Source organism: Lineus longissimus, chromosome 6 (assembly GCF_910592395.1).
Source record: "Lineus longissimus chromosome 6, tnLinLong1.2, whole genome shotgun sequence".
Taxonomy (NCBI): Eukaryota; Metazoa; Nemertea; class Pilidiophora; order Heteronemertea; family Lineidae; genus Lineus; species Lineus longissimus.
This window is the reverse complement of record NC_088313.1, coordinates 9,526,425-9,548,809: the sequence shown is the minus strand read 5'-3', so window position 1 is coordinate 9,548,809 and position 22,385 is coordinate 9,526,425. Positions and strand designations below refer to the sequence as shown.

The 22,385-nt window shown below is 42.6% G+C and overlaps 1 protein-coding gene across 2 annotated transcripts; it reads left to right on the top strand.

Annotated features, from left to right (window-relative positions):
• Positions 1–908: 908 nt before the first annotated feature.
• Positions 909–22,090, top strand: LOC135489634 (uncharacterized). Of its 2 annotated transcripts, XR_010447182.1 has the most exons (4): positions 909–982; positions 16,639–16,813; positions 16,949–21,671; positions 21,831–22,090. XR_010447182.1 is itself a non-coding variant. In XM_064775069.1 (3 exons), the coding sequence occupies exons 2-3, from the start codon at positions 16,649–16,651 to the stop codon at positions 18,956–18,958; spliced, it is 2,175 nt and encodes a 724-aa protein (XP_064631139.1). In that variant the 5' UTR covers positions 909–982; positions 16,639–16,648; the 3' UTR covers positions 18,959–22,090. The 2 variants fall into 2 exon arrangements, 1 of the variants encoding a protein (XP_064631139.1); XM_064775069.1 differs by having other exon boundaries at positions 16,949–22,090.
• Positions 22,091–22,385: the final 295 nt, after the last annotated feature.

Below are 22,385 nucleotides of genomic sequence, written 5' to 3'. Positions count from 1 at the left end.
ACAGGCGTCCACAATGCTAAACCAATTCTCGGAAAACCAAGATGGTGCAGACTGGTGATGTACTCGATATCAGCCAGCGATTAGCGCCAGGATGGTTTAAGTTACTGGTGTGGGCGTAAATCTTGTCTCCCGTTGGGTACGTGTCCTAAGATGAGCTATTTGTGAATAAATGGCTGTCTCGAGGTGGAAAAGCAGCATTTGAGACAAGACCACTAATGAATATTCATAGGTTGGAGGGTCCAGGCCTATCTATTAGACGAGTGCATGTTTTTTACTCTCAAGTAGGCCTACATATTTGGAGAGGTATTGTTTCACTACTTGACGCATTATTTGATGCGTCGCGGTCAAACATTGACAATTTAACTGCTAAAAGGCTTAAAAAATCAATTGTGGTCTTGTCTCATTTTTCCTTCAGAGATGAGCGCCGCCATCTTGCATGCTGGCGACAGTGACGTCGATTTTGATTGGTGGATGATGCGCGCATGGAAGTGACCATTTGAACAGGACATCTGATTGGTTGATCGTGGAAGTGGGAGGTGGCTCGGCAATTTTCGTGACGGTAATAATGCAGAGAGATTACTGATGGACTTCTCGGCGAAGAGATTACTTGGAGCTCTCCAATTGACGTCATCTCCACAAAGTTGTTATTTATTCCAAAACCACCAAGATATTCGACGTATGACACCCTCAGTGACACTCTTACTTATGATCCACATCTACGAAGCCAAAAGTTGCAAGAATTCGACGCATTTCCGAGGCCCAATTTTGAAACAAAAATCGCCTCCTATTTAGCGGCCACAACGCGCATTATAGTATAGATTGCAACATCTGTGAAGTGTTACAATACATAGACAACATACTGGAAGCAGATGTTACCGGTATCATGTGATGCAGCAGTTAAAGGAGGTATCGATTAAACCGATGTGCTGTGTGAGAGCTCCCTTGAGAAATGCACGTAAAGGACTATTAGTTGAATCATTGGGTAAGTTCTCTCTTAAGAACTAAATATTGATAGGGTATTCCTTACACACCAAACACGAGTGGGATTTCTCAGGTGTTAGACGGAACCTAAGTGATGAAAATCAACGATCCGTGCGAAAAACTATCTCAACGAAATTGTCCTATTTCATCGCCAACAATGTCTAATTAATGTAATTCTGGTTTCGCATATCTAAAATCATTGCGGCAGCATTGCCGTGTTTTAAGGCGAATTTTTCCCGTTATTTATTACCTTTGCACATGTAATCAATAGCGCTATTACTATCAATTATCATATATGTTTATGAAATCATTTGTGGGCTACATCCACGCCAAACTTTGTACAATTTTTGATGAGAAATTTGATTTTGAGCCGGCGGAAACATTTCACAATTTATAGGAATGCGAGCTTTGACATTGTAGTCAGGGGCCAAATGGAATCCCGTGGAAATTTTGGTTTAAAGTTTGCCGACCGGTCTAGATCGATTGAGAATTGTTTACTTTTGACAGCTACTGTTATGGCCATGGCCATGATTATTGAATACAGTGCAACATCTGTAAAGTGTTACAATACATGGACAACATCAGGTTCAGGTTTTCCACCTGCCTATTGCACTGGGGATGATAGGCAGTATATGTACGTGTCTTCTCTATCCCCAGCAACTGACATATCTCGTTGAAAACCTTATATTTCAAAATTGCCCCCTTGGTCCGAATGGATACTCTCTGGGGCACCAAACCGAGAGACGTAGTCGTTCACGTGAACCCGTGCACACGTGGACACTTTCTGGTTTTTCATCGGCCAAGCCTCCGGCCACTTTGTGAAGGCATCTTCTGTGACCTTTATTAGGTGGGTTGATGGGCCCCACAAAATCTATGTGTAACCTCTGATTACGACGGTCCACAGGAATAGTTTGCAACGGTGCCCTTGTCCCATGGGGTGGGGACTTGCATTTCTGGCATTTCTGGCAAGTCCGAATAACATCTTTTACCAGACGTTTTAAACCTGGGCGCCAACAACGAGATCAAACTTTGGCATCAGTCTTTCGAATTCCTAAGTGGCCACTTGCATATCACTCATGAGCTTGAACTAACACTGGTTTAACAAGTGCTCTAGCAAAACCAAACGACGTCGGGTAGGCTCATCAGAAGGTTTGTAATACATAACGCTATTTTCTATAAGTAACAACTGTCTCTGGGCCCAGATTGCTCTGGCTTGGGAACTACATCCTTGCAAGTAAGTCTGTATGGTTACTGTCTCTTTGGCCAAAATATACTCATAAACCTCCTTAATATCTGGGTTATCAACTTGAGCCTGTCCACTTTTCTCTGCTGACCAGTCCAGGGGTAGCTTCACCTTGGGTGCCACGTCCTTCGGACCCTTAGGTTTCAACTTGGTTTTGCTCGTTAATTTAACTGCTGCTACTTCTACCTTTGCCATGGGAACAGATGTTAGTCCACATATGAAGGACAGTCCCCATGCTGACGATTCCTACGTGGCGTTCGCGACATAGAATCTACATTACCATGCAGCTTTCCTGGCCTATGTTGGATGTCAAAGTCAAACTCAGCTAAATGTTCCAACCATCTTGCTATTTGTCCTGATGGCTCTTTAAATTTAACAACCACCGCAAGGCACTATTGTCAGTCCTTACAAGGAATATTTTTCCAAGGAGGTGGTACCTGAAATGCTTCGTAAAGTTAACTAGGGCAAGCATCTCTCGGCGCGTCGTACAGTAGTTAAACTCTCCGCCTTGCAGGCTCTTACTACTATATGCCACCACTCGCTCTGACCCATCTTTTCGTTTCTGGGATAGGACAGCTCCTGTAGCGTAGTCACTTGCATTAGTATCCAACACGAACATTACAACTTCTTCAGAAAAGTCCGGATAGGCTAGAACCAGGGCATTGACCAATGCCTCCTTCATTCCGATTCCTCACAAGATTCTGACCAATTGAATGTGATTTTCTTCTTTGTCAAATTATGAAGTGGCGCTGCTATTTCTGAGTAGTCCTCAACATACTGTGATATTATGCTGCCAACCCCATGATCGAACGATCGAAGTTCTGTGACATCTCTTGGTGTTGGCCACTCTTGAACTTGCTTGATCTTCTCCTCGTCAGCGGCACCCTCCCCCCCTTCTGATACAACATGTCCAAGCGACTTGAGACCATGACGAAGCAATTTACACTTAGAGGGCTTCAACTTCATATTAGCTTGTCAGAGTCGTTCAAACACTACTCGGAGTTGTACGATGTGCTGTTCAAATGTTGGTGAATGAACGATGATGTCATCAAGGTACACCAGGAAATACCCACCAAGGACGATGTTCATTAGTTTTATGAACGTGGCTGGGGCACCAGTTAGCCAAAATGGCATAGTCAACCATTCGTATTGTTTGACCCCGGATACAAAAGCTTTGCACGATCTTCTGGGGCCACGCCCTCTTGTCAGTTGCCACTGGCACAGTCAAGGCTATCGGAACCAACATGAACCTGATAATTTACCTAGAGTATCGTACCGTCTATTCGTGGCAAAAGTTGGGCTGACTTCGCCGTTCGCCGTACATTCATTGTGCTTTCGATAGTCTACAAACAGACGAAAGCTTCCATCGTGATTCCGAGCGAGTACTATCGGTAAACTCCAAGGCCCTGTAGCTTCTCTGATCAGCTTCTTCTCAAACAGCTCTTGGGTTGCCTCATCCTCGAAATGTTGCCTGTGTGGTGGTTCTCTTCGTTGTCTTGGTTTCACAGGCTGGGCATCCCTGTTTCTATGGTGTGTTCGACCACCGTTGTATGACCAATGTCGAAGTCACTGGTGGTTACTGCTCCCACCGAGTGCTCCTGTTTTTCCATGTCACTGTCATTAGCATCCACATGCCGCTTGCCCTTCTCCTGATTTTGTTGTGTTGAATCATCACTACTTACATTGACCTCCGAAACGGTATGAAACAATCCTAATGTTTGATTGGTTCTTGTCCTGATTGGTTCGTCAGTGAAGTTGGCCACAAGCACAGGCATCAAACCATAGTTTGATTGAACCAAAGTACGTCCAGCGGTAAACGAACATGAACCTCGTTTTGCTTCAATTATGCCAGGTGTCAAGTGGCTTGACTCTAATCCCTTGGTAAGCTTTCCAGGTACAATCATTTCAGTCTGGGCTGGTATGTTTACAGATTTCCCAAGAATGACGCGGCAAAGTTTAGGCTGCTCCATCTGGCGACGCAATGGATCACTAACTTTCAAAGTGACATTGTCATGGCAAATGGTACATTGATGTTTAGTGAAAAAGTCACTTCCAAGGAGACAAGAGTGCGATAAACTCTCAACCACAACAACCGGGTGGTCAAAGCTGAGGGAACCAATATGTAAGCTAACTTCAACTACTCCCAATATCTGCAACGCTTCTCCTGTAGCGGACTGGAGAGAACCATCTGCAGCATTGAGGGATTTTCCCAATAGATCGCAAGTTTTCCACAATTCATGGCTGATTATTGTCACAGCAGCCCCTGTATCCAAAAGGATTGGTGTGTGTATCACATCTACCTTCCCACTTAGATAAAGACTGCTGTCAATTGAACACTCTCAATTGAAACTGGTTGCTTTGATGTTGGTATACACTCTTTCGAATTAGGGTTCAATTTTAGTACAGGCTTGCTAATCATTACTTCTTCCTGGGCAACTATTCCTGCATGTGGGGCTTCTACTGCTAGTTGGGATTGTGCTGCCGTCGACAATCCCTCCTTCGCGTTTTCCGACTTGGGACAATGTTTGGCAATGTGACCCTTTTGATGGCATGAATAACTGCTGGGCAATTACGAGCCAGGTCAGCAGGGCCACCACAATTTTAGTCAAAAGCTCAAGAACCTTGGCCATGTCAGACGCACTTGATGTTTCCTTAGTGTCCTCTTTTGGTATAGCACTTGCTACCTTGGGCTTAGGCCTTGTCTGGTCTTGCTTATTTGCCTCAGTAGCCCCTTGTCTCATTACCAACTGTGCTGCCTCCAACTGCCTGGCTTTACAAACAGCTTCACTCAAACCTTAGGAGAGCTCATTTGAAGCTGCTGCTTCACTGCATCAACCGCTGTTACTCCAATCAGGAACTGGTCAAGGGCCATTTTTGTTTGTAACTCAAAGCCACTATCCGGATAGGCATTCAACGCCAGTTCTTGTAATGCATCCGAAAATGATTCATATGTTTCTGATGCACGCTGTACACGAGATCGTAACTGCAACTTATAATCTTCTCAAGTTGTATTGAGAAATCTCTTTTTTCACTTCGGCACAGAAACCATCATATGACAGGCTTTCATCTAAATGCAAGTTGTTCAACGCAATGTAGGCCTGGTGGTCTAAACGTGAAAGTATCTGTTCTCCTCGCTCTTCTGTTGGATTTTTGGCTAAGGTTGCAAGCGTAAACCTTTCCAGCCAGATCCGAAAATTCTGGTTGATCTGGAATGGCTTGGGAGCTTGCAGCTTAGCATTGCTGTTGGTCCCTTGCTTACTGCTACTAGCGACACCTGCTATCTCTGTGGATAACCGAGTCTTCATCAAGTTCGTAAATGACGACAAGAATTCTGACATGGGGTCAGCGCCACCTTGTGGTACTGATAATTCAGTTGACCTACCATCACCACTACTTCCCACGTGACTCCCCCACCAGGATTGAATAGGCTTCTTGCGGTTGCCCCCTCCCGATACCTTGTGGTGTTCCCATCACAATACAATATACACAGCAAAACGCAGTAATACACAGTAATATACCATAGTAAACAGCACACAGCACATAGTATCAGCAATACACTGGGTAGGCCTTTAGAAGATGATGCCCAGTCAAAATACACTCATGGCTACACACTGGACCTACTGCGTGGCGAAATAGCTGATGACTGCTCTCCAGCACGGCACGAACAGGACGACCAACACACGGGACGAATGGCCGACTTACTGCGGGGTGATTTAGTGCAATGACGACCGGCGCCATGAAACACAGAATTATGCTGCTTTTGATGTGACACTGTAAGTGCATGATAGTAAGGGCGCAAAAACTCTAATAACCACCCGTTTATTCACACATAACGCCCATTTTTACGCAATTTCGGCTTCGGTCCCCGCGATTTATTTTTTCACACCAGGTGACGCCATTTTGTTTCCAATATTAAGCATAATTTATGTCGCAGCGTCATTGCATGTAGAATGTACGTAGATCGACATACCTGTGCTTGATGCAGCGGGTGGACAAGGTTACTTTCTTTATCTTCATTAAGCACCTTGTTCCCAGGTATTTTACGGGGCGTTTGCACCTCGTCGCATGAAGTTTCGCGAGCGGGCCTCCCATCACAAAATTCTTTTGATTTACTCTGCATCTTACGAAAATTGTCATCACTATAGGTCGTTAACCATGGTAATGGTAATTGTTTCCTTTCTGTTTATATCTTAGGGCTTATTTTTGAAAACTTTATGGAGTGTGCCTGCGTGTGCTAAGCGCTCCCCGCTTCTACCGGTAAGCAAAACAAAAGCCATTTTGTGCCCAAGGACGATTTTTCAGCGATTTTCCAGCTACTCCCCAAGTTTGTTTAACTTTCATATTTTTTTGCCAAACAGTGGCCACTGGGTGTCAACAAACTAAAGAAAAACACGTACTAGTATTCTTCGCAGAACGTTACTGTTGGACAAAATAAATGTTACCCGTTGTTTTTCTGGAAATTGACATCCTTACTGAGATGTTCACATTCTGGGGGCACCACTGGCCTCCTTTGTAGACTAGACTTGTAGACTTTGTAGACAAAGTCATCATCAGCGACATTGGGCTTGAGGTGAAGCTAGGTGAGGTATAGTCTAGCCCCCCCCCCCCCCCCCGCCGCATGCAGGATTTTCTAGCTAATCTTCTAATCATTCCAATTATCACACAGTGGGGCCAAGAAAACGATTAACTGGCTAAAGGAAAGGTTTTCTGGGCCACACTGTACTAGATGACGTGAAAACTCTGGGTTTATTATCATAAGTAAAAATTGCGCGCTCAAACAAAAGAACCGCTCCAGCTCGGTCATCCAGTGTGAACCGCTGTCACCACTGTAACGACCGGTCACTTCTTACTGCTTTGAAGAATAACAATTAAGGCTTCCAATCGGGTAGTTGATAAAGCTTGGAATCAGTGAAACCTTGGAACCAGTGATAAACCTTGGAATCAGTCCTAAAAATGCATAAAAACATGAAATAATGCCATTGGAACCTAAAGTGGTTACGAATCAATATTTGGAGATTATTTTTACATGATCAGATCGGAATTTGACGGTCGTTTAGAAATCAGTCGCATATCCGATTCAACAATCTATATTTTAGAACAACCCAGTCATACCTCGCCTCCAGTGTACATTACTCATCTCCCAAATATGGGAAGACACGCCCACCACACACCCATAATATGGACCAATCAGCGCTCCGCTTACTACGCCACCACACGGGGCCTATTTGAGCTACGGAGCGGTGTGATCATACAGGGTGATACAGAGAAGATTGACTACATCATGCAGTACCGGCTGGCACTTATCCGTACATCATCTTATACATGACAAGAAACGTAGATGAAGGTTTATTACCGAAGGTTTTGGAAGGGTTTGGAGATGAAAAATGTGAACAAATTCCTTCGCCGTGAGCGATTTCTTACATCTTCCAGTACGCATCGAGGGATGCAGAGATCTTTGTGACGTCACCAGTTCTAAGCGGTTTTTTTTATTCACGTGTGTGTTTGTCCTATGATATCGTGCATCTAGTACCGAGCATAATACTTTATCGTCTATGGAATACAAAACAATCATAAAAACTAATTTTTGCTTCCATTGAAGAGAAATAAAATATTTTAACGACCACAGCGCATTGCCAATTGATGACGTCATCCTCCACATTAAAAATGTTGGCTTCTGAACTAACTGGCAAATTGCTATCAATAAAGTCAGCTGGGACGAGACTGTCAGTTGGGAGGGTATAAATCGTGGAAGGGACGCATCCGATTTCCCGCGCTGTTTGCACAGTGATTCCATGGTTTACATTGAATATTACAAGGTTTATCAGTGTTTCCAAGGTTTCACTAATTCCATACTTTATCAACTACCTTCCAATCGGGCTGAATCTAGTTTATTCCGCTCCTACCAAATACACGTCTTGACGCAGCTCGTCCCGTCTCCTCGTCCGGCGGCGGAGGTCATGACGTCATGCATACATTACTATTATGCTGAGTTCATCATACAGAACAAACGTTCTTTAAAACATTAGGAGGCTTTCGCCAAGAGTGGCCGCGTCTCTTAGTGTTTTCTCAGGAGACGATGAATGTCCGGTCTCAGGGAAATTATTGTTGGCAAAATAAATACAATAAATAAATTGATTTCTGAAAACAGTGACTTTGATGAACAAAAATTTCACAAAGATTGAAAAAGTTATTTTGTTCTTAGGACGCTTTATATTTGGGCCAACTTTATTCTAAGGACGCTTTTTGGGCTGATTTTGTTCAAACTATGACTGACTGATGATTGGGTTTGTGTGAACGTGAATATGTGAGCAATTAAAGAAGTGAAATATCTCATTTTATCAAAAAAGAGGATTTGTGAACCATCTCTTTACATAATCTACAAATGGTGAGCTAGAAAAGTAAAGAGAACATTCCATTTTCACGGACATTCCCCATTCATGGAGTGCTGACAAAACTGACGAAAACATTCTGCCGCGAAAATGTCTTGCTTTTAGCTTGAAATCCATGTCGTTATTGCCATGTTTCCACAGAGGGACTGCATACAGCTTGGCCCAACGAAGGCCTACGTGTATACTCCGCGCAATTAGCACTTGTCATAATTACACCTAACTTAAACAACTTTCGCCTAATTATTGCTTTATGTTATGTAGGGGACATAATAATAATATGTAATACTATATCATGATAATGATATGTCCATCGTGAGGCATTCGCGAAATTTATATGCCGCGGATATTTTCCGTTCTACAGTAACAACTGCGCACGGCAACTGAACACGTTTGAGTGATCAGTCTGGATGCGCATAACACTGCGACTTACTCGAGGCGAGGGTGCGCTAACTGATCGGCAAAGCCGCGGCACTTCATCAAACGATGCGAACCAGGCGAGTATGGAATGCCAAAGCGGAATAAACTCAACACAAGAAAATATCTCAAGATATTCTAAATTCTCTACCAACAATCATGAACTTCAACCAAAACTTTAAAGAAACACCCTCAAAACAAAACAAAAAGACGCAAGAAAGAGGAAACAGCTCAAGAAAAAAAAACCTCCCTAAAAGAAAAATAATTCGCCTCAACATTAAAAAAGTCCCTCAAGGCAAAAAATTCCCTCAAGATATAAAAAACTCCCTCAAGAAAAAGAATTCGCCTCAACATTAAAAAATTCCCTCAAGATATAAAAGTTCCCTCAAGATATAAAAAACTCCCTCAAGAAAAAGAATTCGCCTCAACATTAAAAAGGTCCCTCAAGGCAAAAAATTCCCTCAAGATATAAAAACTCTCTCAAGATATAAAAACTTCCTCAAGAAAAAGAATTCGCCTCAACATTAAAAAAGTCCCTCAAGACAAATAATTCCCTCAAGATATAAAACTCTCTCAAGATATAAAAACTTCCTCAAGAAAAAGGATTCGCCTCAACATTAAAAAGTCCCTCAAGACAAAAAATTCCCTCAAGATATAAAAACGCCCCCAAGACTCACGTGACCAGGATCAAGAATCACGTGACCAGGAAGTTATGTCACTTGTTGTTGCTGCTGCTGCTGTTGTCGTTGACCCCGCTGGTAGTGGTAGCTGGCGCCCTATCCCTGCCATGTACGGATGATCGAGCAGCTGCCGGACGATGCACGTACGCCTTCGGGAGCATCGGTCGTATTACGACGGAGATCTCTTAACAGATCCTCCATTTGAGAGTCCTGGAAGAGTCGATCAAGCTCAGCCTCTGCATGTGCTGCCTCGCCATCCTCAAAATTAGGCCATGGGACGAGTGTGAAAAATGTGAAGTTCCGTTTGACAAATTAGCGAGCAAATTGAAAACAGTCGTTTTTGGGTAATATGGGGGTGCTGATTTCAAAAATCAATTTTTCTCCCGCGTAAAGTTGCGCATTAAGTCAGAAATGAGACCCTTAATAGGGCCTAATGGTCCCAAAGTAGGGGTCAAAAAGTTGATGTCATCGAAACATGTCAACATGGGTATCAAAATGAAGGTCTATGGAGGAACGTTAACATTGCATAGTTTTTAGCCCCCTTAACGAACCGTGGGACCCCCCAGGGAGGGTCAAAAAGGGCAAAAGTGGAAACAGTCATTTTGAAATCCATTTCCAGGCATTTAAAGGAGAACGCTTTCATGGAAGGTAATGATTTTCACTGTGGGAATTGCCAATGGTTAGGCGAATGTTCATTTCGATAATGGGCGTCATCCGCTATCCAATATGGTCGCTAGGGCAGCCATCTTGAAATCCGTTTCCGCGAATTTAAAGGAGAAAGCTTTCATGGAATGCAATGATTTTCATTCTGGGAATTGGTTAGATGAAGGGTCTTTTCGATAATCAGGGCCATCAACGTGGCAATAACAGAAGCCATCTTGATTTCAGTTTCCACTGAACAGAAGAACCTCCCCTCACTGTGATGTGATTTCTTTGTCATATCTTGAATATGGCTGAAGGAAGGACCTTATCGTTTTTTTGTGTACCAACGGTATATTATTTAGTTGCTGCATCTGCAACTGGTATTTCCAGTGTTCAGTCATGACATATGTTGGCATTGAAACAATTTTAGTTCACTACACTTGATCAATCATCCGACCACTGATGGAATGACAAACATAGTATTCACAAATTGAAAATAAGGACAATTTCAAACTGGTACAGCAGAGACATATTACACCTATCACAAAGCTATGTGGATTTCATTCTTATAGAATATTCACCATATTACCCTTGGTGCACTTTTCTTTTCCTAAAGGGAACAACGTTTCACTCTAGAAATTAACCAACACTCATCCAACCCATTTGTGCTATATAAGTGCAACACATTTGTTGTTTACACGTATATAGCATACTATCACCCCGGCTATTCAGACCTCCTACAAAGTCTGAAGAGCCGCCGATGCCAGATTTTATATGCACCAAGCGATGATTTTTCAACAGAGCACCAGAACATCCTGTTGTACGTCAAGTAATCGTCTGACCACAAGAAAATAATGCCTCCATTCGGAACTCCGAACATTAACCAAGATATTGACCTATTACACATAACAATTGATTCAGTAATAGGGTAAATTTAGGCAAAAAGCAGGCTCGGATTCGAAGATCGAAAAGACTGCTTTGTTTACTTTTGAATCATCATCATTTGAATGACTCTAATTTAGCAAATTGAATAGGGGATGAATGCATTCTAAATTTTCCTTAGATCCGAATGCAAGCATTCAAATTACAAGATACAATGGTTTCTTGTATTACAAGACGATTTTATGAGACTTCATAGAAAATTTTCCATAAGGTGTATATAAATTATGACTGGGCATGACTGGGCAGTTGCCCATCATTATGCGGTATCACTACTGTACTATAAATGACTGATCGAAATCTATCGTATTGATTTATCTACAGCGATTTGCTTCACCGTTTTCAACTCATACAACTTCAGCACTAAAGGGTTGAAGTAAAGCGGCAGTCTTTCGCTATAGAAATGGACCAAACACCTCTATTCGTTCATAATTTCCATTGTCAGTTAATGTGTCATGCTGAAATGTGTCAGGTCATATATAGCCACCGACAATCGTTCTTGCATTGGTGGCCAATCAATTTCAGTGGTTATTCGGCACATTTTAATTTTGATGAGGAGGCGCAGTTTGAATGATTGAATGAATCAGTGTCGCCACATCGTCAGCGCGTGCAGAACTAATAATTATTACATAATATTGGCAAATAAGACCCTCACGTGAGCGTCAGCGTCAGATTTTTTCCCTGGTCCTCTCTAACCTTAAAGGCGGATATCTCAAGAAGTACCTGACGGAATGAATTGACACCAACGCCGTTCGTTTAGAGGAAATCAATATCTTTATTTCGATACCAAACCAGTGGAGCTTCTACATGATATGACTGATTGCTTTACAATGTGAAGAAAACGCCAAATACGTAATTTTCAGTGGGACCTTTATGTTTATTCCTTTATGCTACAAATGTTACCATAGCGGACAGTCTGCCTTCTGTTATTGCATTTTAAGTCACTTTATGAAACACTTTGAGCCAATAGTGCTTGCTATCACATACTGTATAGTATGCGTTAATCGGTCGGCCCGCGAAATTTGTTCGAATGGAAAGTCGTTGAATATCCATGTTCAGGTAACTATTGATCAACCCGTCATCCGCGAGAATAGTGGTCTGGTCAATTTCATTAGTGCTCAGGCCTACTCGTCTGCACTCATTGCTTGCGTGAATGACCATCGTGCTGAACTGCATTAACCCTTGGCATTCCAGTAGTGGGATTGAAGAAAAACTGATGACACCTGTTGTCATGAATTCTATTTTATTCAGTAGCCTTGAAACTTTGACCATTCGTCACAGGATTTCTACACAGGAGAAGAATTGTTAACAGGGTATAATTGGTTTACGCCAAATCATGGTCTAAATCTTCATCTAAATTTATAAATTCAAGACCATCGTCTTCGGCATTTTCGAAAAAAACTATATCGAAATCAACGATGTCTTCGTCAACGTGTTCTGGAACGGGTGGTTATCAGGTTGCAGCAGCTACATGCACGCCAGGACGTGCAGACTGCCTCTTCATTTATGGGGGCCCATGGCCAGGAGTCACTTATGATTTGCAAAACTGTCTGTCTGGTTATAGATTCGCAACGACCATTTTCATCATTCTTGTCGATTTTTCAGGTTTTCCACCTTCTTCGCATGTTACTTTTAAAAGATCAGGGGCCTTATTCACAAAAGTCTCGCTAAGTATTTGCGAAGCGAAGCGTTTGCGAAACCCATGCGCAATCGCTAACTTAGCGAAGCGAGCGTTTCACAAAGGCCTTCGCAATATTTCGCTATGTCTTCGCTGTCCCTCTCTGCTAGCGAATTCGCTAAAGTTCCGCAGGCGCGATTACTGATTACGTGATCCATTAACAATGTCCGAATGACTCATACCGATGCGTGTATGCATTGACCGGGAAGCCTTAACACACCTTTCTGGGGAAAGGGTTAGAACCCCGCCTGGAAAAATTGAAAGGCCCATTACTAGTACATTATATTGTTCTCGTGCAAAGTATGTTTTAGGAGGTCTTGGTCTGGGGGAATCCCATGGAACTATTATATACCGGTACTTCAAAGTTTCAACAAAAGAATTGCTTTCAGTCATGGTAGGGACTTAATGAATACGAGTCCAGCCTCCTGACGGCCACATTCGATGATTAAGTCGACCATTTGAATAATGTGTCAGCTTACCATATTTGTGGAGGCAAAGCCATCTCATTTTCCATCGTCCGAATGCGTTCTCGATCTTCTGCCGAATTCTTCTGTGGTGGGCATTGAATTCGTCCTCCGCCGCATCTCGTGGGTGACGTAGGGAGTGATCAACCAAGGAAGCAATGGGTAGGCACTATCACCCAATAAAAAGCCATTTGGGAGCCCATCGTTCTGAAATTTACGATTTAATCTACAGTTGTTCCAGATAAAGGCATCATGAGTACTACCTGGCCATTTTGCCACCAAATTGGTAAACTTCAAGGTATGGTCACATATGCCTTGCACGTTGATTGCGTGGGAATGTTTTCGGCTGACGTAGGCTTCTTCTTGGACCGAGGGAGCCTTTATTCCAACCAAGCTTCCATCTACACAGCCAAGTACATTTGGTATGCGGCGGCGCTCTTGATTATAGAAACCCTCTTTTACTTCTTGTTGGAGATGGTGATCTCGTGGAAATGTTATAACGTGTGACGCCTTCCTTTCCAGTGCTGTGGAAACTCTATAAACAATTCGTGACACAGATGCTTGACTAATGCCATTGAGGTCCCCACTTACAAACTGCAGATCTCCCGTTGCATAATAACGGAGGGCGCACATCACCTGTAAACTTGCCGGTAAAGCATGAGATCGTTGTGTTGGATGTTCTACATCTTCTTTGATCAAATCCACAACTTCCAGAATAACGTGACGTGGCATACGAAACCTCTTCATCAAGTCTACGTCATCGTAAATGTCCAGCGGATTTACCCGGTCTCTAAATATCCTATTTCGGCGAAAATGTCGTTGATTTTCCTCTTCTATTGCAAAAAGGAGCGCCATGTTTTCTTCGTGTGAATGCTTTGCGAGAGCCCAAAAGCTCTCGCTAAAATTATGGAGTTAACGAGGGTTGAGCGACCACACTGCGATTGCGAAGCGTGAGCGATGTCTTCATGAAATCACCCGCAATGCGTGCGAGGAGTTTGTGAAGACACTGTGAATTCGCTAAATTACCGACGACCTGGCGAAGCGATTGCGTAGCGAGGCTTTTGTGATTAGAAAATTTTGCTAGGCGAGGTGTTTGCGATTGCGAAGCGTTTGCGAGGCTTTTGTGAATAAGGCCCCGGATGATTGTTCGATCAAGGGGTTGAACCAGCGAGGTACATCTCCCTGGGACCATCTCTACAAAACCTGGCGCATCTTCAATGTGACGCTTCACCTGTACATATCGATGGGACGGGAACATGCCCCATGTCAACAGGAACGGAAATTCGTCCCCTACAAAGGGAATAAGACCCATGAAAGAAGGGTCTGCCAGTTGGCCCATTCCGTTTCGGACGCCGATACACGAACGTTGTTGGGAGCATTTTCCTCTAACCCTCAATTTCTGCGCCGTCTGCCCTTAGGCCTTAGAAGATAACACTTGGAGGCATTTTCCTGTCATTTACTGTTATACCCAATGTGACAGTGCACCCTAATTTTGAGTTACCACGAGAAGTAAGCACATCAATTTGTTTCGCTCTCTTTGCGTTGTATTTGTACTGTGGTGCCATGTCATAAAGTGGAAAAGTTTCTTTCATATTTATAACAAGGTCTATTCCATTGATGTCAACAGTCTGGGCAACTTGCTGCCGAAAATTTGCAACACGTTCATCCGCGTTTTCTGGGATAGCTGAGGACTTTTTACATTGCTTCCGATAGCTTATGCCATTCCTGGAGTGAAAACCGGTCAGCCAACCGTTGGTCGTCCTGCATTCAGCTTGTTGAGGCCGATGCTCACGGTATTCCAGTTGTTGCTGTTGGGGAAGCTCATCCCACCACGCCAGGAATGAACGTTGGGCTTGAATCATCAGGTCTTCGCCGAGAGTGGTACTCCTCGTTGTCGTCTGGCCTCCATCCACTAACGCACAAATCTGTCAACCTCTGGCCAGAGTGCTGAAAGGGAGTGATTTGCTTAACCATATTCTAACGAACCCTAACCCTTGATTCACCTTGTATGACAAATGGATGAAGCCTTTGCTCACTGCTGCCGCATCTATATTTTCACCGAAGCCAAGAAGCTAACGGATAAATCATCGAAAAACAGTGATTCTGAGGAACATGGAAAATGGAATGTGGTGACAACTTCGGCAACCCAAACATGCCGGGCGGGAGATAAATGGGTTGAAGTAGCACTCACTGATGCCTCTTTGTCTCTGCCGACGCCTCTGCGACTGCCTACTGGTGACTTGATGATGTCTCTCACGGAGTTCATCCTGTTCCAACAGCCATCGACGCAGAGTAGTCGGGGGAATGTTATGGTCCCTTGCAAACTGAGTCGATAAAATACCACAAGGGTGCTTTATTTTTTCACTGTTGAAGTCATCCAATAGACGGATTTTTTCTTCTAGAGAGTATGATCGGTAACGGCGAGGAGGTCGGATATCAACATCATCATATACTCCATTATCCATAGGCAATACGAAACTGTCCAGAATGACGGGGAGTGTTAGAAATTTCACACCGGACATGATTTTGGTTTCGTCTTCAAACGAGGAATGTAATGCAAACATGCGCCCACAGAGGCCTTACTCATCCGACCTCTTCTTCATATTGTCACATTTCTTCAAGGCCTACTCGCTACAAGAAAGGCTATGGTGCACCAACAAAATTGACATGGTGTTGTATGGAGAGATGCGTAATCAACTTAACTAGACCTAGAATCGAGATATTCAACGACTTTCCATTCGAACAAGTTTCGCGGGCCGACCGATTAACGCATACTATACAGTATGCCTATTCGTGTGTACATGCTACACAACATAGCACGTGAAAAAGTCTTCCCAACTGCGGCAGATATGTTAGAAATAAGCGTAGTTTGTACCTATATTTTGCGTAGGGCTACAAAAACGCTTATTTCTCTACTTAATCAGGACAGCTACATCAATATAAAACTATTATGTGTTCAAATTATTATCTATACCAACCAGCGAACCACGTCGAGTGCCATAGAACAGGAAATATTCATTTCTGGATACTTGTGAGTGCCTGCGCTTTCAATTTGACTGCCGACGTTCACTAGCGCTTTGGTTACCATAGTCATGATAGTGGACAGTGCCTTCATGACACTGTCCGAATCCCCACCCATGTTATCGTTCTAAGATGCATGTACTTGCGACTTATAGTTATGTCAATATGCTTTATTTGTATTTTCTAGTGACTCCCTGATGTCTTTCAAAACTGTCCTTGGAATTTTGGTTTGCGTCACTTTGATAATTTTCGTGTTCAGCCACGGGATCCTAAAATTCGGCAATGACAAAGTACACCAGCGCTTCGAACCTGTTTCAGACAGGTGTACTGGAAAGACGAAATCAACTGCTAGCTGTGATAAGGTACGTTTAATACTTGAATTATGTTATTTTTTATTTTGTGCTGTTCTTAAAGATATTTTCATATTTTGTACTCGCCATTTTTTACTGTAAATACGAAACAGTTTAATTAACTTATTATTAATTTATTCTTTCAAGGTAACTCCGCATCGGGCTCAAATGACCTGCGACAAATGGGTGGTGGTCACGACTATCTTCAATTTGACCGACGCCGTGAAAGACCTACTGAAGATGCCAAAGTGGTGTCTGGTACTGGTCGGTGACAAGAAGGGCCCTACCACAGTAGTTCCGTCATTTCCCAATCTGATCTTTCTAGACGTTGCCTGGCAAGAGCGCTGTCCGTACCATATCTGCCAGCATATTCCATGGAATCATTTCAGTCGCAAAAACATTGGCTTCATGTACGCCGTGGCTAACGGGGCCAAGTGGATCTACGACACCGACGATGACAACTTCCCGAAGTTTCCGGTGTCAGAGCCGCTTCTGGATTCTTCGATTAAATTTGATTTGATACAGGTCGCCGGGCACGTGTACAATCCCTACATTCCTTATATAAAACCCAACACAACCTTTTGGCCGAGGGGGTTGCCGCTGGATAAAATCAAGGATTCCAACACGAAAAACATGAAAGTGATTGGTACCGTCAAGCCGGAAAAAGTCGCGGTGATCAACTATTTAGCCCAAACCGACCCCGACGTGGACGCCATCTATAGACTGACGCAGAAAATTCCTTTTCAGTTCGAGATGGTGGAGAAGTATCACGCTCTACCGCATTACATCATGTCGCCCTACAACGCCCAGGCAACGATGCATGCACAGTTCGCCTTCTGGGGTCTGCTCCTGCCGGCAAGCGTAGACGGGCGCGTGTCGGATATTTGGCGGTCATATTTTACGCAACGCTTAGTCTGGGACACCGACGGTCACATCGCTTTCGGTCCGCCATACGTCAATCAAATCCGTAACGCGCATTCGTATATGGTTGATTTTCACAATGAAATGGATGTCTACTATAAAGCCAGCCGACTGATCAACTTCCTGGTGAACTGGATCCCGAAAACCGTTTCGTTGGCGCAGAACATGATCGATCTTTACACAGAGCTCTACCAAATCGATATTATCGGGCGGACGGATATCGATTTAGCCCTGGCCTGGATACGTGATTTGGAATGTGTCGGCTATATCTTTCCGCCAGTCAAAGTTGCGAAAGACTACGTGTATCTAATACAAGGCGCAAGCGTCACGATGCTCGATCAACTTGTGTCAAACTCAAATCGGGATGTTCTATGGCTGACATACTCGTCGGAGTCTGGCGATTTATACTGGCCTAATAGCACGTGGACCACTGGGAGGAATCTTCTGCTGGAACACGCCGTTGAACGTGGGAGTCGAATGTCGAAGAAGGGTTATAAGTATTTCATATTTCTCGACGACGACACTACATTGTCGTTCAGTTATTATGGTCGTAGGTGGAAAAGTGAACGCGGTTGCAATAGCGACGTTGTGTGGACGTGCTTTGAACAGTTCTTGGGCGCTCACGTGCCGGCAATCAGCTATCCACATTACACACAGCAAGGACATCATTTCTATAACAAGAAGTCACTTGTTAATTCAAATTACCATTTTGATGCAATGATGGTGGCTTATCACCGTGACACATTATCTTTCCTACTGCCCTACAGTACTGAGTTTGAAGCACAATCCTGGTGGGCATCGAGTGTTATCAATAATGGTCTGGCCAACATGTTGTATAGCTCAAGCAGGTATCAGTACAATGTTCTTCATAGTACCAATTCGAGACCAGGTCATCCGGGCAATACTAAATACAAGGCGGATAACAAGCGATCAACTCAATTACAATTCCTGCTATCGGCCCTTCTGCCAATTGTCGATGGAAAGCCGAATCCGTTGTTGAACAGTACCTCGCCAAATTTGCGAATGAGGATTCATGGAAAGCCCAATCTGAAGAAAAATAAAACCTACATCGTGGACTACGCGTTCATTAAGAAGTATTTTAACCTCGATCATAGGTTTTCGCAAAGTAGACTGAACTGGCTTAAAAAATCTGTGATTAAAAGAATTCTATTCCGGGGCAAAGACGTAACCGAATTTGACAATTCATTTAATCCTGATTTTTCCTATCCAATATAACTGTAGTATCATTTGCCTCGTGTTTCGATCACCTAACTCACTAACACCCACTTTGTGGAAATTGCAACTTGAAATTGAGACATTAACGCCTCCTGTCAAGTACGTATATTTTAGACTGATTATAATGGCTGGTAATGGAAAGTGGCTTATACTTTTCGATGGGGTTTCGTCCTACAAAATCACATCCTTACTAATAGTAATATAATTCTTTAGTCTTAGAAAAATATGCCATTTAAAAAAGTGATACAACTCTTTAAAGGTACATGTAGCAAGACTACTTTGACACCCTGTACTCGACTGTGAGTATGGCAGCGGCACAATCCCCGGAACGCCAACGTGAGCGCCTATCTCAATGTTCGACCTCGTGATAACGAAGTCGAACAATAGGATAGGCATTCACGTGAACGTTTCGGGGGCTTTGCGAAAACTCCTTAATAATGACTTTCAGCAATGTCAAAACGTACACGATGATAGAAGTCTCAATTTAGCTGCAAATGCAAGTTAAATTGTTCAATATCACACGTATATACTGCTTCCCGCATAGACATCTTTCGTTTTTCCGTATACTGATGCGATATCACTTGTCCGAACTAAACAAACTCATGACGTCGTGCACAAAACTGTAGGGATACGTTATACGGGCAGGAGATTCGACTTGGCTGAAAGTCTCTAATTTCTGCACAAAAGTTAATGACCATCAAACCATTGTAGCTCTATGTCACTTCTGCCTTGGGCTGGGTTAACATAGCGCTGCACATGATGCCGTCAAACCGGCGGACAATGATTGCATGGTCATGAACAAGTTGTTGTAAAGCCATTGTTCACCTGCGTGTCCGAAAACGGAAAAGATTCGGCCTCGTGATCCTGGCGACCGCGAGTCGCTGCTTGGTTCTTCAAGTGAGCGCCTTCTGGTTGCTCCTTGAAACCCCTGATTGATTTATGTGGATATATGGTTAATATTATGATATCTCAAAGGCGCTTTGATCAGGCAAGATTCCCTCCTCTATACAAGTCCGACATCTCACAAGTCCGAAGACCAGCCGTACGTCTGTGAGGGCACTAACATTGGAATAACGCTAAAAGCAGTAGTTGGTTTTAGGGTTGGCCGTTAGGCGCCGCAGGCTCATGTGCGCGTGTTAGCTGCGCGCGCACTAGCTGCCCTGAGACTGTGTATTTAAGGTGTAAATAAATGCACGTGTATAAACACAGACATGACATGTCAGCCGGCTTTTTCAAACGAGGGAGATTGAACATGAAAACAAGACAAAACATAACATAAAATTTGCATCAATCGATATTAAACCTTGACCAGAGCCTACATCGTCGCAATGTCTTGGGCTAGCTAGTAGAAATCCGAGAATGTCTGATTTAACGAGCAGAAAATGTTAGAATCACGGTGCTGCCCTGATCACGCCCACTTCTGTGTATTGACTATTGGGAATTTTGTGTGTTCCAACACTAACCCTAACCCTGATAACCTCACCAGTTGCTCAAAAACTGCATTGATGGTTCGGTAAAGGTAGGAAATATAATAATATTACATGAAACATGGCTTTATATTGAAATAAAAGTTTTTTCATATGATATAAAGTCACTTAAGCTAAGGACACTTTAACTTTGTCACATCCTTCCTCCTTGTCTGTTTTAACACTTTCTCTGATTTCATTTGTGATTTATCCCAAGGTCTATTGTTTTTCTGTTACAAAGGCGATATGTAGTGTTCATTTATGCATGGAAAACTGGTTTGAATGCAAAAACCACACTTGAGTTATTTTTTAACAAAAACAAATGATGTGGAAGACAAAATTGTGACTGTCCTTCAGAAAATGGCATTTTCAACTCGTTCGGCACCACCAACAACCGAGAAAAATGTAAGATACCGTTTGTCTTGAATTAGATCTGTGCAGAATTGGGAATATAACAGGAAATTGTCCCAGTGGATGAGGTGATTTTAGGCAATTCTTAGGCGTATTGCATTAGGTCTTATTTTGGCCCTTTTTGACCGATCTAACCCTTATATTTTCTGTAATTCACACTGAACAACTTACTTTTAGTCCGTTTCATCATTTGTAATCCCCTCATACCAAAAACAGATAAAAAAAACTATAATTCATAATTTTAGGTTTTTCGGTTAACTTTCACTGAAAATCCTTATACCCAACCCTTAGTACCTGATTTATCAGTGGAATATGGCAACTATACTTTTTTTGGTGGAAATGATCAGGAACAGTCATTTATTCATATAAAACTGGTATATATGTCCATCGCACGGTAAATTTGTTTTTTAATTGAAATTTTTTGAAAATAGCCCCCAAAAGTACCCCACCCAATATTGAAAGGGTCCATTTGAACACTCCAAACGTAGTCGATTTGCACCGAATGTAAATAATGTTGAGATCTATGCCCTACCAACAAAATATGATGAAATGGAAACATTCGTAATGATTTTAGCTGTAATTTCAGCCATTATCTAAAGAGCCCCTTCCGCCGCCTCTTTTCTGTTATATTCCTGATGGAGACAAGTCTTCAGTGTGCTGTCCCAATCAATCAACAAGATAGTCTCATAGAGATGATATTTATAGAGACAAGTATTTAGTGTGCCCTCCCAATAAGCCAACAAAATGTCGCATGGAGGTGTCACTTATGGACACATGACTGTCTTGTCTCAATCAGTCAACAACATTGACATAAAGAGATTCCCTTTTGGAGGCAAGTCTTCGATGTGCTGTCCCAATCAGCAAGGTGTCCTCATATAGATGTCACTTATGGAAACATAGTCTTGTCTCAATCAGAATACAAGATGGTATCAACAAGATGTCCCTTTTGGAGGCAAGTTTTCGGTGTGCTCTCAAAGGGATGCCACCAGAGACAGGTCTTCAATGTGCTGTCACAATCACCCAACAAGGTGTCCTCGAACATATGTCACTTATGAATATGAATATGAATATATGAATATGAATATGAATATGAATATTTATTCGACCAACAAAATTTACAAGGTGCATTAATGAAATACATAATATTGATTGTGGTCGGGAGCAGAACAAGACCAGATTGGCCGCTTAATGCCTGCTCCCTTATGAATTACATGTAGTACAATGTTAATTATTATATACAGGATTTACAATTTAATTTACAAGACAGTTCTATTTTACAGTGAAGGAGTGAGTCATAACAGTTATAAGACGAATGTCGCAAACATAACAGTTGCGAATTTGGCACTTTTTATTATAGGAACCCAAAATTTCATTTTTGTAGTATGTTGAAAAGGATTTTAAGCTAAAATTTGAGTGGAGTTTGTTTAGAGTTTGTTTTGAGAGAGAATTATATAATTTAGTTAAACTGTATCGTGGTGTCATTTTGGCATATTCGTGTCTTACATTTGGTATTTTAAATTTATCATTAATTCTTGTGGGATAGTAATGAA